Consider the following 16,532-nt stretch of genomic DNA (forward strand, 5'->3'; position numbering starts at 1 on the left):
ACTATTTTTTTCTTCAGTTCCTCTGATCGTACCACATATTTGAATTAGCTGCCTCTCAATAGTAATACACAATAATATGGTTTGGCACATAAACAAAGCTATGCGGCTGAGCAAGCCCCTGGCTGATGGAGTGTGTTGGCCATCAGAATCCATATCATCACAGCTACAATGCATCATCTCTACAAAAACAGAAATAGTGTCATCAGTATTAAGGGAAGGGGCATGTCCATGCTGATTGCTGATTTCTTGTGTGAGCAAGCGAGAGTAAGAAAGCAATCAGGGTGTGGATGATGATTGTCTGTGTTTACTGAAGTGTATATCTGTGTGAATGTGTGTGTTCATTCATCCTGAATAGTCTCATAATAGCTGGGTGGTGTGGTGTTCAAAATGCACTCCACCAGCTGGGTTGAAAGGGTTCACTGGTAGCATTTCACCTTCAGGCTGCTGCAGCAATCAGGCAGCCAGTGCGTATTACGGGCCTTGATTGAGGTTAAGGTATATCATAATTGTGAATACATAAATAAACCGGTTTGTTTATGCCAACCAATTGTAATTTTAATTAAAACACAGGTTCAAAATCAGGTTCTGTTACGATAAAACTATTAGTGATGGGAAGCTCTGCTCTTTTTAGAGAACTGACTCTTTTAACATGGCTTACCAAAAAGAGCGTGTCATTTTGTCTCCTCAACGGCTCTTCAGATTTTTTGTTGCATAAATTATTACAAAAAATTATGTACAAACCCCAATTCCAATGAAGGTGGGACATCGTGTAAAATATAAATAAAATACAATGATTTACCAATGTTTTTCAACCTATATACAATTGAATACACTACAAAGACCTGTTACTACTGCTGAACAGTATTGTGTATTTGAAAATCTTCTCTCATTTTGGATTTGATATCTGCAACACGTTCCAAAAAGCTGGGACTGGCGCAACAAACGATCAGGAAGGTTCAGTAATTATTAAAAAACACCTGTTTGAAACACGTGAACAGGGTAATTGGAAATGGGTGAGTGTAATGATTGGTTATAAAAGGGGCATCCCTGAAAGGCTCAGTTGTGACAAGCATGGGGCCAGGTTCACCACTCTGTGAACGTCTGTACAGGCAAATGGTCAAAAAGATTAAGAACAACCTTTCTCAACAATTGAAAGGAATTTATGGTTTTCATCATGTACAGTCCATATCAAAATATTAACTCATTCAGTACCAGACCTTTTCAGACCCTCTGTGAAATCACATATAAATATGTAATTGGGCTAGAATGAGTTAAGAGAATATGGAGAAATATCTGCATGTAATCAGTAAGGCCAAAAACTAACATTAAATGCCCATAGCTTTCGATTCCCCAGGCGGCACTGCATTAGAAATTGGCATCATTGTATAAAGGATATTGCCACTTGCGCTCTGGTACACTTCAGAAAAACATTTTCAGTTAACACATTTAGTCACTAAGTTGACCAATGCAATTTATAACTCTACCATGCAAAGCTAAAGCCAAACAGTATATCAACAGCACCCAGAAACGTTGCCAGCTTCTCTGGGCCCGAGCTCATCTGAGATGGACTGACACGAAGTGTGCTGTGGTCTGACCAGTCCACATTTCAAATGTTTTTGGAAATCATAGATGTCGTGTCCATAGGCGGCACGGTGGTCGACTGGTTAGCACGTCCGCCTCACAGTTCAGAGGTCGTGGGTTCGATCCCGGCTCCGGCCTCCCTGTGTGGAGTTTGCATGTTCTCCCCGTGCCTGCGTGGGTTTCCTCCGGGTACTCCGGTTTCCTCCCACATTCCAAAAACATGCATGGTAAGTTGATTGGACTGTCTAAATTGCCCCTAGGTGTGATTGTGAGTGTGGATATTTGTCTCTGTGTGCCCTGCGATTGGCTGGCAACCAATTCAGGGTGTCCCCCGCCCACTGCCCAAAGACAGCTGGGATAGGCTCCAGCACGCCGGCGACCCTTGTGAGGATAAGCGGTATGGATAATGAATGAATGAAAGATGTTGTGTCCTCCGGGCCAAAGAGGAAATGGATCATCCAGATTGTTCCCAGCGCACAGTTCAAAAGCCAGCATCTGAGATGGAATGGGAGCTTGTGCCCATGACAAAGGTAACTTGAACATCTTTAATACAATAAATACAACTTTATTTATATAGTAAATTTCATAACAGTTGCAGTGGTAAAGCACTTTATATATACAGTAACATAAAATAACAATAATACAACAACAAAGACAGTGAAAACACTAGAACAGTGACAGTCCCATGTTGGGTCGAAAGCCAAACAGTACAAATGTGTCTTCAAATGAGTTTTTAAAAAATCGACAGAGATGGATCTTGCCCAGTATTTAATGGAAGGTCATTCTAGAGCACATATGTCAAAGTCAAGGCCCGCGAGCCACATCCGGCCCGCGAGAAGGTTTTCTACGGCCCCTGGGATGATATTGCTTTATTATTAGATCCGGCCCGCAGCAAGCCGGTGTGGGTAGCAGATGTGATCGGGTCCTTCGCGCCTGCCGATGACATCACGCTTTAAAATATATTGTAGCGTCTCCCAAGAACACAGACGTAGTTTAATTATCACATTTTTATTAGTCCAACCGGCTACTGTGGGCCGCAGCCAACGGCAATACAGTACCACAACCGTTCAGTTAAAAAAGGGAAGCAGCTCTCCTGTTCGTCCTCCGCTACTCTCGCTCATATGCCCTCCCATCCAGCCGCACGATGCATTCATTAACCTCGGAAACAAAACTTCGACACAAATTCGACCACAACACAGATAACCCAATTCGTTCCACTATTTCTGTAATATATTTATTTGCATTTATTTTGCCACCACTAAAAACTTCACTTTTCGTGGCTTTCAGAATCGGATTGTGGTGAAAAGTTATTTGGAAAAAAACACACTTTATTAAGAAATACTTCATGTTAGAAATATCACGTTGTTTTATTATTAGTAATTGTTGGCATTTGATAAATTCATTGAGTTCCAATTTAGTGCTGAGATGTCCCACGCTGTGAGCAGGCATTGAACACTCCTCGAGCGCTAAGTGTTGATAGTGAGAGACTTGGTTTCTTTTCTTTTTCCTTCTTTGACACATAGCTAGTAATTTGTTCGTGCCAGCAAACTCAGTAGTTGCAGATTTCCCGTGTTTCACAACGTTTGTTGTGTGTAAATGTTAAAAGATGAGTTTAATAATTTAGGTTCGTGTCAGGTAACTGCTCTACATAATAGCCTAGACATGTTCTCGTGAGTGATGTCACGTTGATGAACACAAGTTAGTTATTTCGGCTAGTATGCTTACTATTCTAGTGATGAAACGTGTGAATGTGTTGTATTGTATGTATTGTTTGGTTGTTAAATATCTTAATACAGTGAATTGTAATGTTTAGGCATATTGTTAACGAATGGATTTGCATTGGATGATGTTTCTAGGTTATTCTGTCTGTCTGTCTTTGTTGTCGCAGACCACAATAAATAGACGTGTCAAGTGGAATCTGGGCCTGTGTTTTCTGACAGGAGCACCTACATTCATACCATGCCATTCTAAAATAGTCAGATGGAGACATCATACCAATCATATGATCCTCTCCGTTTTACTTCCCATTATGTACAGTTCATACACTCTTGCAGCCCGAGTCAACCAGAAAATTGTTTCCAGTTTGGCAGGAGAAACGCAAACCAAAGTGATGTACGTGCTGCCTCGCAAAAGTGGCAGTAATGTACTTTATTTTATTTTTTATTTAGTAACTACGAAGATAAAAACACAACAGCCAGGGAGGTGACAAAAATAGAGGCAAAGAAATATTACAGATGAATATTACAGAAATATAAAGCTTGACATCATCAGCAGGCGCGAAGGACCCAATGCAATCTTGACATTTTAGAAAATTTCATTGAACATTCTATCTGTCCGGCCCTCGGCTTGTCGCAAAATTTGTTATTCAGCCCTCTGTCCATTTGACTTTGACACCCCTGTTCTAGAGGGAAGGACCGGCAACAAAAAAGTCTTGATCCGCTCAGAGGCTCCATTTAATACAAGCAATATGTGCTGTCATCCAAGCAACATATTTTTCAAGGACATGCTTATTTCATTCTTAGTAAAAGTGTGTGAGTACTACACTTGCTTGCCAGCAGTGCAGACCCGTTAGGTGGTGCATTATGAAGCGCAAAATATGACAACGGAGACTCTGGACTGTTGAGTAACTGAAGTTGCACATCAAGCAAAAACAGAATTCCACTTACAAAGCTTCAACCATAAGTGTCCTCAATTCACAAATGCTTATTGAGTGTTGTTAAAAGGAAACATGATTTAACACAGTGGTAAACATGCACCTGTCCCTGCTTTTTTGGAACTTGCAGGCATCAAATTCAAAATGAGCGAATATTAGTAAAAACAAAAGCCACAAACACACAATAGGGTTTATCAGTTTTAATATTAAATAGCTTGTATTTGTAGTATATTCATTTGAATACAGTAGGTTGAAAATGATTTGCAAATCACCATTTTCTGTTTTTATTTGTTTTACACAATGTCCCTAAATAATTGGAATTGGATTTTGTAAAAGGATGTGTACAAATGTTTAAAGAAAAAAAAAAACCCAAAGAGTGCTGTTTTTGTCTTTGTTTTGTCTTTTGTCTCTTATAAAAGTAGACCTTTATTTATTCACTCAGTCCTAAAAAATATGCATACCTGTCAAATTGTACGCTTTCAGCCTAATTTGTACAGGTGGAAACACTTTTTCAAACGCATACATCGCGAATCATTACGGCTAATGTCAATTTCATCAGTGTTATCCGTTCCTGTTTTTGTCGCCTAACCGTAGTCGGAAGACGCAGGGGAGAGCTTTCTCCAAGTGCTTTGTTACAGCTGTAGCTGTTGTGAAATACACTAAATAAATTGTATTGTATTGTATTGTTTTGTATTATTATTATTATTGTTGTTGTTATCCATCCATCCATTATCTGTACCGCTTCTCCTCACAAGGGTCGCGGGGCGTGCTGGAGCCTATCCCAGCTGTCTTTGGGCAGTAGGCGGGGGACACCCTGAACTGGTTGCCAGCCAATCGCAGGGCACACAGAGACAAACAATCGCACTCACAATCAAACCTAGGGGCAATTTAGAGTATCCAATCAACTTACCATGCATGTTTTTGGAATGTGGGAGGAAACCGGAGTGCCCGGAGAAAACCCACGCAGGCACGGGGAGAACATGCAAACTCCACACAGGGAGGCCGGAGCCGGGATCGAACCCACGACCTCTGAACTGTGAGGCGGACGTGCTAACCAGTCGACCACCGTGCCGCCTGTTGTTGTTATTATTATCAATAATAATAATAATATGAAAACTACTGCAGTTGCTATTACATTACTATCTATTTTTATAGACTATTATGCAAATACTCGCCTACTACTACTATTAGTACAACAGTAACAGCATAAAATCAAAGGATATAAATTGAGAGGCTAAGTGACAGGCTTACTGTAACCAATATATTGGCTACATTTTGCAATCACAACCTGGTTATTTTACTATTCATTTTCATCAGGAATGGCGCTACATCAGGGCTTCAGAAACCTGGATCGCCTCAGGTCAGTAAATGAAGCATTTTATTTGATATTCTAAAACATATTTCAAAATTATTTTCTCAGTCCCCTTATGTATCAGTCAAGCCCCCCCTTAAACCCAAGGAGAGAAGAAATCCTGGAGCCGTGCCTGCTTTTCATCCAATTAATGCAAAAAGCATTAACAAGATATTCAATAAATGTTAATTAGAGATGCTGGGGTAAGGGGTTGGTTGGTGGGGCTCAATCTTAAATCCAAACAGACTGGAGAATAAACTTCCTATAATGAGTAGCAGATTTAAGACACAAAAGTTCATTTCACCAACAAACCTACCTTCAAGTAAAGAAAGAGCTTCCTCGTTATGCTTTCCTTAACCCTCGTGCTTGCTCCTGACTTGTGGTATCATTTGAATGACATGTCAAGTTCTGCTCTGCAAGTGGGGGCCGGAACATTCCCTCTGATAGGTCAGATGCCGAGTCTCGTAATTGCAGCAATCATTGCCTCCCTCTTTCCTTAATTAAAGCGGAAGTCAACCCAAACATATTTTTTTCAAGAATATGTTTCCAGGAGGCCCACTAGTTGAAACACGGCATTCTGATTAATTTTGCGTTAGTGGAATATAAATTAAGCAGCAAAATGCACTCATTTTTAGCCATCTCTGGGGACGGCCAATTTGTCTTCTGTCGACTGAAAATGACATCACAACTGCTCACAACGACCAATCACGGCTGACCTGTTTTCTGAATCTGGGCCATGATTGGTCGTTGTGAGCAGTTGTGATGTCATTTTCAGTCGACAGAAGACAAAAAGGCTGCTCCCGGAGATGGCTAAAAACGAGTGGATTAACACTTATTCCACATACGCAATATTTATCAGAATGCCCTGTTTCAACTAGTGGGCTTGCATAGAACATATTCTTGAAAAAAAATTGTTTCCGTTGACTTCCCTTTAAGCAAATGGTGCTGATTTGGGCATCTCGCGAGAGATCTTATGAGCAATGGGTGCGCAGATCCGCACGCATTGAACAAATGCAAATGCGTTCCCTTGCACAAAATGTTGCCCTCCCCCCCAGAGAATGAAGGACCTACAACCTGATCCCAAGGGAGATGGGATCTGTGATAATTTTTGTACTTCCTATTTGTTGTATTAAATCAGGGGTGTCCAAAGTTTTTGCAAAAAGGACCAGATTTGGTGAAGTGAAAATGCGGGTGACCGACCATTGAACCTGACATTCTTTTTTACAGCACATTTTAGCAAACCAGTCTCTCGTTTTGTTTTTGACTTTTTAATTTAAATTTCAAGATTTTTAAACATGTCTTTTGGTCCATTTGAAACATGACATCCATCCATTAATCATCCTAACCGTTTATCCTCACAAGGGTCGCGGGAGTGCTGGAGCCTATCCCAGCTATCAATGGGCAGTAGGCAGGATACACCTTAAATTGGTTGACAGCCAATCGCAGTGAAACATGACATATCACTGGCAAATAAATGTTCTATTAACTTTTAGGTTCAAAACAGGAATATAAGTAAAAGTATTCACCAGTGTAAAATACATGTCAAACATCAATAACAACTGGCAATTAAATGTTCTCTGTACTGTTTAATTCTATGACAGAGAAATATGTAAAGTATACAAATCATTTTTACCGTTACAGGCCAGGGTTAATTTGAAACATGGCATATTGTTGAAAATCTGTTCAGTGAACTTTTGGGACGGCGCCTCCAGGTTTCTTTAGCAACCCGCGGTTGCATCGAAAAACGCTGCCGCCTTTACCTACTCATAAGCCCCGGGGCCACCCGTCAAATATCGCCCCCAACTCTAAAGCCCCTATCCCAAACATTTCCAATTGTTGGTGAAGGTAGAAAAATCACTTTAGAGTTCGTTCCAGGTCGTAAATGCTTGACAAACTGTCGTCAGACATTCGTCAGACGTTTGCCTATACTTTTCTTGTAGCAAGGGAATTTTGAACATGTTCAATTTTTCCTTGAGACAAGAAAAATCTGTACTTTAACTGTTGTCAAACATCTGGTGAACATTTTGCGAACATTTTCAACATTGAACAAACCCTGGCGAAAACTCTGATGTGAACGCAACATTCGCTGCTTTCGAAAACACTGAAATTGTTCGCTGCTCAGTAACATAAAGAGCTTTTCTGAGATACTGAACTAATTTTTGTAACATCGACAAACAGATCAGTATGCATATTCATGCATTTAATCATTTTTAACAAATAGAATAGCCAACAAATCAAAAGATTTACACACTATAGTTTTTTTAAAGCATTTCCAAATCATTTCTATGAATTAAAAATGACGATGACATCGATGAAGTGAGCAGGGGCCCAATGGTCGTCAATGTAGAAATCTCCATAACAGCGCCTCCGAGGATGTGGTCAGCCTCCAATCTTGTAGCAGTCAGTTGCTGTTGGATCAAAACAGCAACCTCCAATTCGGTCGTCATCACCTAGTTCCCAAGCCTGGGAAAAGAAAACAAAAGAAACAGTTCAACTAAATGCAGAATCGTACAAATAAGTCTTAAGTCGTGTTTTAAACATTTCTACTGAGGCAGTGCCTCTAATATCCGCGGGTAGGGCATTCCAAAGCATCAGTGCCCGAATAGAAAACGCTCTAGAGCCTGTGAACTTCTTTTTGGCTCTCCGAACCGAAGGTTTCGGATTGGAACACACGGTATCACTAATGACGAGATAGGAAGGTGCTAAGCCGTGCAGTATTTTGTAGGTAAGTAGCAAAACCTTGAAATAGCATCTCAAGTGGACTGGGAGCCAATGCAAATTGCCTAATATCGGAATAATATTATCGAACTTTCTCGTCCTTGTCAAGAGTCTTGCTGCGGCATTTTAGACTAACTGCAGACTTTTAATACTAGACATGGGAAGACCAGAGAGCAAAACGTTACAATAATCGAGGCGAGACGTAACAAACGCGTGTATTAAAATTTCTGTCATGGGCTGAATGAGAGGATCTATTGGAAGTCGGCAGCTGTTGCGTCAGCATTGCCACTGTATCAAATAAATATTTAGGATTGTTTTTATTTAGAACAATTAATCTGGAAAAGTAATTAGTTTTGGCTAAGGCGAGTGCTTCTTTATATATTAGTAAGCTATCACACCATGCCTGATAGAAGACCTCAAATTTAGTCGCACGCCATTTGCGCTCTAGCTTCCTACATGATTGTTTAAGTGAGCGGGTTTCCTCAGTAAACCACGGAGTAGGCCATTTAGGACGAGTTTTATGTCTTAATGGTACAATGAAGTCAAGCGCATTTAACAGAGCATCATTAAAGTCATTTGTGAGGTTGTCAATCGAACCAATATAGCTCGGAAACAAAGCAGTTGCCAGAGGCGGTAGCTCAGACAGCGCAGCGGTGGTTGAAGAACTAATATTCCGGCTGCTAAAGCTTTGATTGTGGTCAGGGCGATGGTAATGAGCCCGCACTTCAAATTTTATAAAGTAATGGTCACACATAACAGTAGTATACGGGACCACCATTACATTTGAGCATGCTAAACCTCGGGTTAATACCAAATCTAGAGTGTTACCATTTTTATGCGTCGCTTCGTCAATTATCTGCGTGAAATCAAAGCTATCAATTATTGTCTGAAACACCGCTGTAAGTGGTTCCGACGGGAGATTCACATGAATGTTAAAGTCACCCATAATCACTATATTATCTGCATTAGTTACCAAATCAGCCAAAAACTCAGAGAACTCATCTAAAAATCCCCACCTCTCTTATGAGGGCGCGCAACATAAGAGGCGAGGCCTCATCAGCGGTAAAAAATTAGCAGGTTTTAACCAGGTCTCGCAAAGCCCAATCATGTTAAGTTTTATGGTCTCTTATGAGGTCATTAACTAACAGGGCTTTCGAAGAGAGTGATCTAATATTAAACAAACCGAGTTTCAGTAAAATAGGTTTATCCGGATAATTGCCCATAATAGGATTCCTAATCATAATATTAATAAGATTGCGTTCCCTGGGTCCTGTATTGTACCTCGAACAACTATAAGCGCGGCGGGAGGGTACGACTGTCGGAATATGGTAGTTATTTATCGGCTCTCGAGTACTATTATTATCATATTGCACCACCTCAGTGTAAACTTACCGTTTTTAAGTAAGATTTTAGAAAAACTGGTTTTCATCCAGTTGAATCATTTTTTAAATACAAATAATATTTTGGAGAAATATCAATCTGGTTTTAGGATGAACCACAGTATGGAGACTGCTCTTTTAAGGATTTTAAATGATATTAGGTGCACTGCAGACGTGAGAAAACTCACAGTCTTGGTGCTACTGGATCTAAGCGCTGCTTTTGACACAGTAGATCACCAAATTTTATTAAATAGACTTAAAAATCTAGTGGGCATCTCTGGTACTGTTTTTAACTGGTTTTATTCCTATTTCAGAGACCGATATTTCTTTGTAAGTATGGATACTTGTTCCTCCAAAACCCATGAAATTAAATGTGGGGTTCCCCAAGGTTCGATTTTAGGCCCCCTACTTTTTAATCTTTATATGCTTCCCCTTGGGGATGTCATCAGGGGACACGGCATCCGCTTTCACAGCTATGCTGATGACACGCAGCTGTATATTGCCGTGTCTCCTGATGACACAGGACCCATTGATACCCTTTTAAATTGCATTTTAGATATCAAGTCATGGATGGCAGATAATTTCCTACAGCTCAATCAAGACAAAACTGAGGTTTTAGTTATCGGTCCCGAAGGTCAGAGAGAGAAGCTTTTACCAAAACTACACATTTTTAATCCCTCACATTGTCTGAAGAACCTTGGCGTCATTTTTGACTCTGAGCTCAGTTTTATTCCTCATATTAAAAATGTAACCAAGATTGGTTTTTATCACCTTAAGAATATCGCCAGAGTCCGCCCGTTTCTCTCTCAGGCTAACACGGAAGTGCTGATGCATGCTTTTATTTCCTGTCGTTTAGATTACTGTAATGCCCTGCTCTCTGGCCTCCCGAAAAAGAGCATTTCACCACTGCAACTACTGCAGAATTCAGCCGCTCGGGTGCTGACGAGAACCAGAGGGCGGGAGCACATTACGCCAGTTTTGAAATTGCTGCATTGGCTCCCTGTGTGTTTCAGGATCGATTTTAAGGTACTTTTATTAGTTTATAAATGTGTTAATGGTCTTGGGCCATCTTATTTATCTGATTTGCTTTTATCATACCAACCCTCGCGGATCCTGAGGTCCTCTGGCGCCGGCCTTTTATTTATTCCAAGGGTGAGGACCAAAATGCATGGCGAGGCTGCATTCAGCCATTTTGGTCCTCACCTTTGGAATAGCCTGCCAGAGGACGTCAGGTCTGCAGAGACTGTTGATATTTTTAAGAGGAAGCACAAGACACACCTTTTTAGTTTGGCTTTCAACAACTTTTAAATAATATATCTTTTCTTTTGATTGAAGATTTTTTTTTTTCTTCTAATTATCTTTGTTTTGCTTTGAATGTTTTAAAGCACTTTGAGTTGCATTTTTATGTATGAAAAGTGCTATATAAATAAAATGTGATTGATTGAAATAATATCGCTATGTGATGCAGGAATATGTGGTGTGTACGGCTCTAATCTAAATAAAGAACTATGTGTGTTATCAGAGTCTAGCATAGCGCTAGTTAACTCTAGCCTTACAGACTCCATACCTGTTCTTACAGGCTCGCTAATCGCCTGTAACCCGACCTGCCCTGATGTGAACTGTCATGGAAGGCTCAAACAGTAATCTATATTTCTAGAAAGAGTGATGGCGCCTTCCCATTTAGGGTGAAGGCCGTCCACCTTAAGCAGGACAGGTGGGCCCCAGAAAGAAGGCCAATTATCTACAAACTGCAGTCCCTGCTCACTACAAAAGCTAGCCAGCCACCGGTTAATCGAGAATAATCTGCTAAACCTCTCATCATTGCCTCTCGCAGGCAAGGGGCCAGAGACAATTACTCGATGCAGACTCATCTTTCAAGCGAGATCACTAGTCCTAGCTATGTTCTTCTTTGTGATCTCTGATTGCCTCATCCTAGTATAATTGGAGCCAATGTGTATCACTATGTCGGAGTACCTAGTGTTGTTTGCCCTGTGCTGGTGTCTAGTCCTTTTGCGAGTCAGCTTCCTAAGATTAGCTTCAATGTCGGGTGCTCTGGCCCCAGGAATACACATTACGGTGGCTGGATTTTTTATCTTAATGTTACGGGTAATGGAGTCACCTATTACTAAAGTGCGGGAGCCAGGTGGAATGGGACTAGCTGAATCTGTTATGCGTCTGAACAGGCTCACCGTGATTAGCAGGCCGCTTAGGGCTAATGCTAACCGGACTAGCAGTTTGGCTACAACCCATACTAACAGTTGTGTCCGCCACATCTACGGTTACCACATTATTCTGCTCTAGCTGACGGACACGTCCCTCTAGCAGGGAAAGCCTTTCAATGAGACGAATGCATAAAGACATAGTTGCGTGTAGTTGCCCGGTGGATGAAGGCAGTTGAGCAGCTGAAGGGCAGCCGAGGAAGCCGAGGAAGCTCGCCGGTGCCCGAGGAAGACTGATGGAATCGGCGATCCGCTGCTACCAAAAAATCTAAAAAAAAAAAAAGAAGAAAGTTGTAGGATGTGGGGGAAAAATACTCGCTCGTTCGTCTCTCCGGCGAATCTGCGGTGAGTCGGCGCGGCGCGTGTGGCGTTCTCTCAAACACGATGCCCTGCTCCAAATACAAACAAGGCCATTTTGCAGGGTAGAAATCTTGCCACTATCTTAACAGAAACGCCACACTTTGACAACGGTAGACAGGGAACAAAAGAAGGGGCGAGCAGTGTCCAGGATACCAAAAGAAGACAGGCGGACGGCACCTCCAGCCCGTGGGTCACTCTCGCTTCTAGCGGCGGGGTTGCACAGCGAGCTCCCGCTCCAGCCTTGACCTGGGTACCCTTCCGGCTTCGACCCACCGCCCTTATTCATAAAAATGATCACCCCCCGCCCCGTGCCATTGTAATGGTATACCATTAAAAGAGGGGGGGCAATACCACAATCCCTACAACAGCAGTTGTCACTCACGCCGACACGGGAGTAGAAAGAAGCCTAAAAAGAAGCCTTTCACCGAGTAGGCTGAGATGAAATTTGGCCGCCTCGCGACCAGTCACACGCATGAGGACCGATTAGTGGCCCGGACTAAAATCCACTTCCGTGGACATGCTTAGTCCAGCCCTTTTTAAAAATTTGTCAGCCAACACCCCCCGCCCCAAAAATTGACATCCAGCCGGGCCGGAGGGTCCGACCGGTCTGGCCCCGGGACGGACTGCCGAGCTCTGTTTAATTGTATTGCAAAATTGACGGCAGCGTTGGTGGTATGTGAGACCACTAAATGAAAGTTGTTCAATCAGTATTGAGGAACCTATCTGGGGAAAGCTGATTATGTCATCACAGCATGTGACAAAATGGATCAATCACGAGAGTTGATGCGTGCTGCATTCTACGCATGGCGAAACATTTATGTCTTGTGTGCGGCATGTAGTACAGCGGTCATGTGATGCAATGTGGCTGATGTTGCCGCATGTATGCGGGAGTATAAAAAGGCCTTATCTTTCCACTACACTGAAAAAAATGTTGTGCATCATTTATTCTATTTTATTTCGTCAAGTGGTTGCACAAAATAAAATCATCTCAATCTAGCTAGATTTTAGACTATAGACACACTTTAAGAATGTATCTAGATACAGATGGTTTTATTTATTTCTTTTAAATTCAACCATAATTTTTTTTCAGTATAGTGGCTTCTTGCTTTTTCTCTTTAATCTCTCTCCCTCCTCTGTGTGCTGTGTAACTGCTGCCCCTCCACCCTTTCCTCCATTCAGTCAAACACAAGGCCAACATATTGACCTTGTGTGTGGGTTCTTTGTGAGCAACAACTGTGGCTTACAATCAGGAGCCTGCTCTCGTTCACTTCAGCAGGAGTCAGCACTAAGAGGTGTTTTATTCGCGACCACCACATCACTAAAAAACACATTTAAAGGTTTAGTTTGCAGTCTTGAACCTGCTAGCAAGATTTGAAAAAAATAAATAAATAAAACAAAACCAAAAAATTAACTCAAAACAAAACTCGCCAGCTTTCTATGCTATGCTCATTTCCATGTCGAGGTGGGCGCTCTCATTAATCACGTTAATTTGCTGGTGAGTCATACAGGTTGTGTGTGTCCAAACATGTATGGGGGGGAAGGGCGTGGGATCAAGTTGCGACTGCAAAGGTTTGCAAGTGGGATGGGGATGAGGCAGTGGTGGTTCTAGGAAGCTTTACCTGGAGTGGCAGAGGGGTGGCAGGAGGTCCAGTCAGGGATTGGGGGGTGGGGTTGGGGGGTGGGTGGACTTGGTGCCCTAGGTTATCCCACTCTTAACACACGTGCGTCTGCACTCGCCCGCACACACACAAATTCCAAGTTCAGATTTCCTTTTCAGCATTTCCTGTCAAGTTGTACTTGCCAGAAGATTTATGCGTCTCACATGATAAGGAATATTGGACACAGTCCTTAGAGAGAAGCGAGAGATGAGCTAGCAAGCAAAAGAAGTGTGCGTTTTTCGTGATGTGATTGTTCCTCTGTCAGCTATACACCCATACAATTGCTGTTTTGTTGGAAATAAATGTGAGTTTACTGACAAACGTAATTCCCGCAATCCTTGAAAGACAATGTATTGTTAGTATAAACCCAGGCAGCAAGCCTCACTGTGTGATAGTGAAGGTTATCACCGTCCACAGCACCTCATTACACACCAGATAGCCCAAAAAAAACATTAACTATGGAGATTAATTTAAATTTTGTAAGCGTTAAAACAAATTAACTCAGTTAACTCAGTTTTATTTAGGCAAGCGTGGTAATAATGCTTGCTTTGAGAAAAAATAAATAAATACTGCTCACTTTTTCAGTTCTGTTGTCTAAAACGGCGAGTGTTCTACATAACAATCGTTTGGATTTATTGACATAAAACGTGAGCTCATCATGATCACCTCCACCAAAATAAAAAATACCTTGGCGATAGCTTCTCCACTTACACAGGCTGAAGCGGACAAGAGCATGAATGCACACACAAACCCCGACTGGTTATATTTCGGACATTTAGCTATGCTAAACTCGTGTCAACTCTCAGGAGGCAGACGGCGACTGGCAGCGGGCAAGCAATCAGGCAAGCATGGATTTTTATCCCCCCCTTCCCTCCCTGCCTAAAAGTGGGATAACGGCACGATTAATAGCAACAACTAGCTTCAGGCCGTTAAAATAAAAGGCGTTACCACAACAACATTAGCTCCTTACTGTCCGCTCAGCCTGCGTCAATCTTCATGTCGCGGAGTTGCCTCCCAAGCAGTTGCGTGCGTTGTCCTGACACCGGTGAGGTAAGACCTCATCAAACAAAAAGTTCCAGCAAGGAGGCTGACTGCACAGCCGAGTGTAACCGTATTTGAACGTACCGTTTCGGCTGTTAAGTTCCAAATTGGACGGCGTGTTGTAGGACGAAAAACTGGGGCTATTCCTCATCCAAATAAATGTGCATGTCTACTCATTCCCACTTCAGTCTCTGTAAATGTCCTGACTGGTGTTTAATGCCTCACCCGTCCTAACCGTGATCAGCAAAGAAGCAGTTTTTTTTTTCTAAGCAAAGAAGCAGTGTGCGTTCGTCCCAGCATTCACTTCCACATTTCCTCATTCTCATATAAATAAGCCATGGAGAGGTTAATCCTTTTTATATGTTGAAGTGGTCATTAGTAGGGATGTCCACATAAATTTTGGTGCCAATTGATCATTTTTGGACGTTATAAGGAATGAAAGTACAATGATTTCCAATGGAGAGTTTGTAATCGGTTCCTCCAGTGACTCCGACCGAACAAGGATAGAATGGTAAGGGGCGTTAACAAGAGGTGTTATTCATGGAGTCATTTATTTCCTAATTTCTCCCAATTTTACTGATAAAATAGAAAATGACAACTCTTTTCATTTTCCCCATCAAAAAATATATAAACTGAACTAGTTAGTGAAAACATGGCCATCCCGGCCCAACCATCTCTTTAATGAGTTAAATACCTTTGCGCATTTTTGGTCTCTCAGCTGAGCTTCTCTGGAAACACAGAGTTTATTTCTAAGAGATGCTCTTAGCATCTTTATCTCCTTAGGAAACTCTGTGGCCTTGGAGTTAGTCAGCAGATTTTGGAACTTGTCTATAAAACCAGAGCTGGGCATTTTACAAAAAAATGTTCGGTCCATTTATCACCTTCCGCCGTCTGTTTATCTGCCATTTTGTCTGGCCGGACCAAATAGTAATCGTCTATCGGCCGGTCCGACTATCATTTTAAGGCCTCAACACACCTATCTGATGTTGGCCGTCGGAAAGTCAGAGCCGTTATCGGGGCGTATGTGGGGCGTGTTCGGCCGATTCAACATGTAGAATCGGGTCGGGCTGTTGGGACAAAGGATCACTGTGATTTACTGTTAGTTTGCGAATCAGGGTACTGGACAAGAACGGGAAGTGATGAATCCAGAGAAATGGTGAAAGTCGAAGCGTTTTCTCAAGAAGTAAATCAACTTCCCTAATTTTTCACATCTCCTCTATGGACATAATGGCTGGCTGGACAGAAGACTGCCATTATATTTGAGTTTATTTTCATACAGAAACCGTTCATAGTTGGTAAAAATACTAAATCCAATGGCATGGAGGGGGCGCGGGGGTTATAGGAGTGTACTACTTCTCACGCATGCACAGAGGGTCCGGAGTAGTTGGCTTTTGCAATGTGTTCCTCGGTCATTTTCCAGTCCGACGTGCCGACTTCTAGGCCGATGCGACAGTTGGTCGATGGCCGACCTTGAATTGGTGTGTAGAGGCCGTTAAACAGACTGCCGTTAGCGTTTCCGACCAATTTCGAGTGTGCATTCGAATTGTATTCTAGTTTTATTGATGTTTTCGA

At 42.0% G+C, this 16,532-nt stretch overlaps 1 protein-coding gene and 1 pseudogene across 1 annotated transcript; both read right to left on the reverse strand.

Annotated features, from left to right (window-relative positions):
* Positions 1–6,991: 6,991 nt before the first annotated feature.
* LOC147145388 (uncharacterized) lies at positions 6,992–9,775 on the reverse strand. Its single transcript, XM_086036151.1, has one exon. It carries the CDS (start codon positions 9,247–9,249, stop codon positions 8,485–8,487), a length of 765 nt encoding a protein of 254 aa, XP_085892277.1. The 5' UTR covers positions 9,250–9,775; the 3' UTR covers positions 6,992–8,484.
* Positions 9,776–11,103: 1,328 nt separating this feature from the next.
* LOC147145389 (uncharacterized) lies at positions 11,104–11,960 on the reverse strand (annotated as a pseudogene).
* Between the last annotated feature and the right edge of the window lie 4,572 nt (positions 11,961–16,532).

Source organism: Filicampus tigris, chromosome 7 (genome assembly GCF_054856515.1).
Source record: "Filicampus tigris isolate MCC_2025a chromosome 7, RoL_Ftig_1.0, whole genome shotgun sequence".
Lineage (NCBI taxonomy): Eukaryota > Metazoa > Chordata > Actinopteri > Syngnathiformes > Syngnathidae > Filicampus > Filicampus tigris.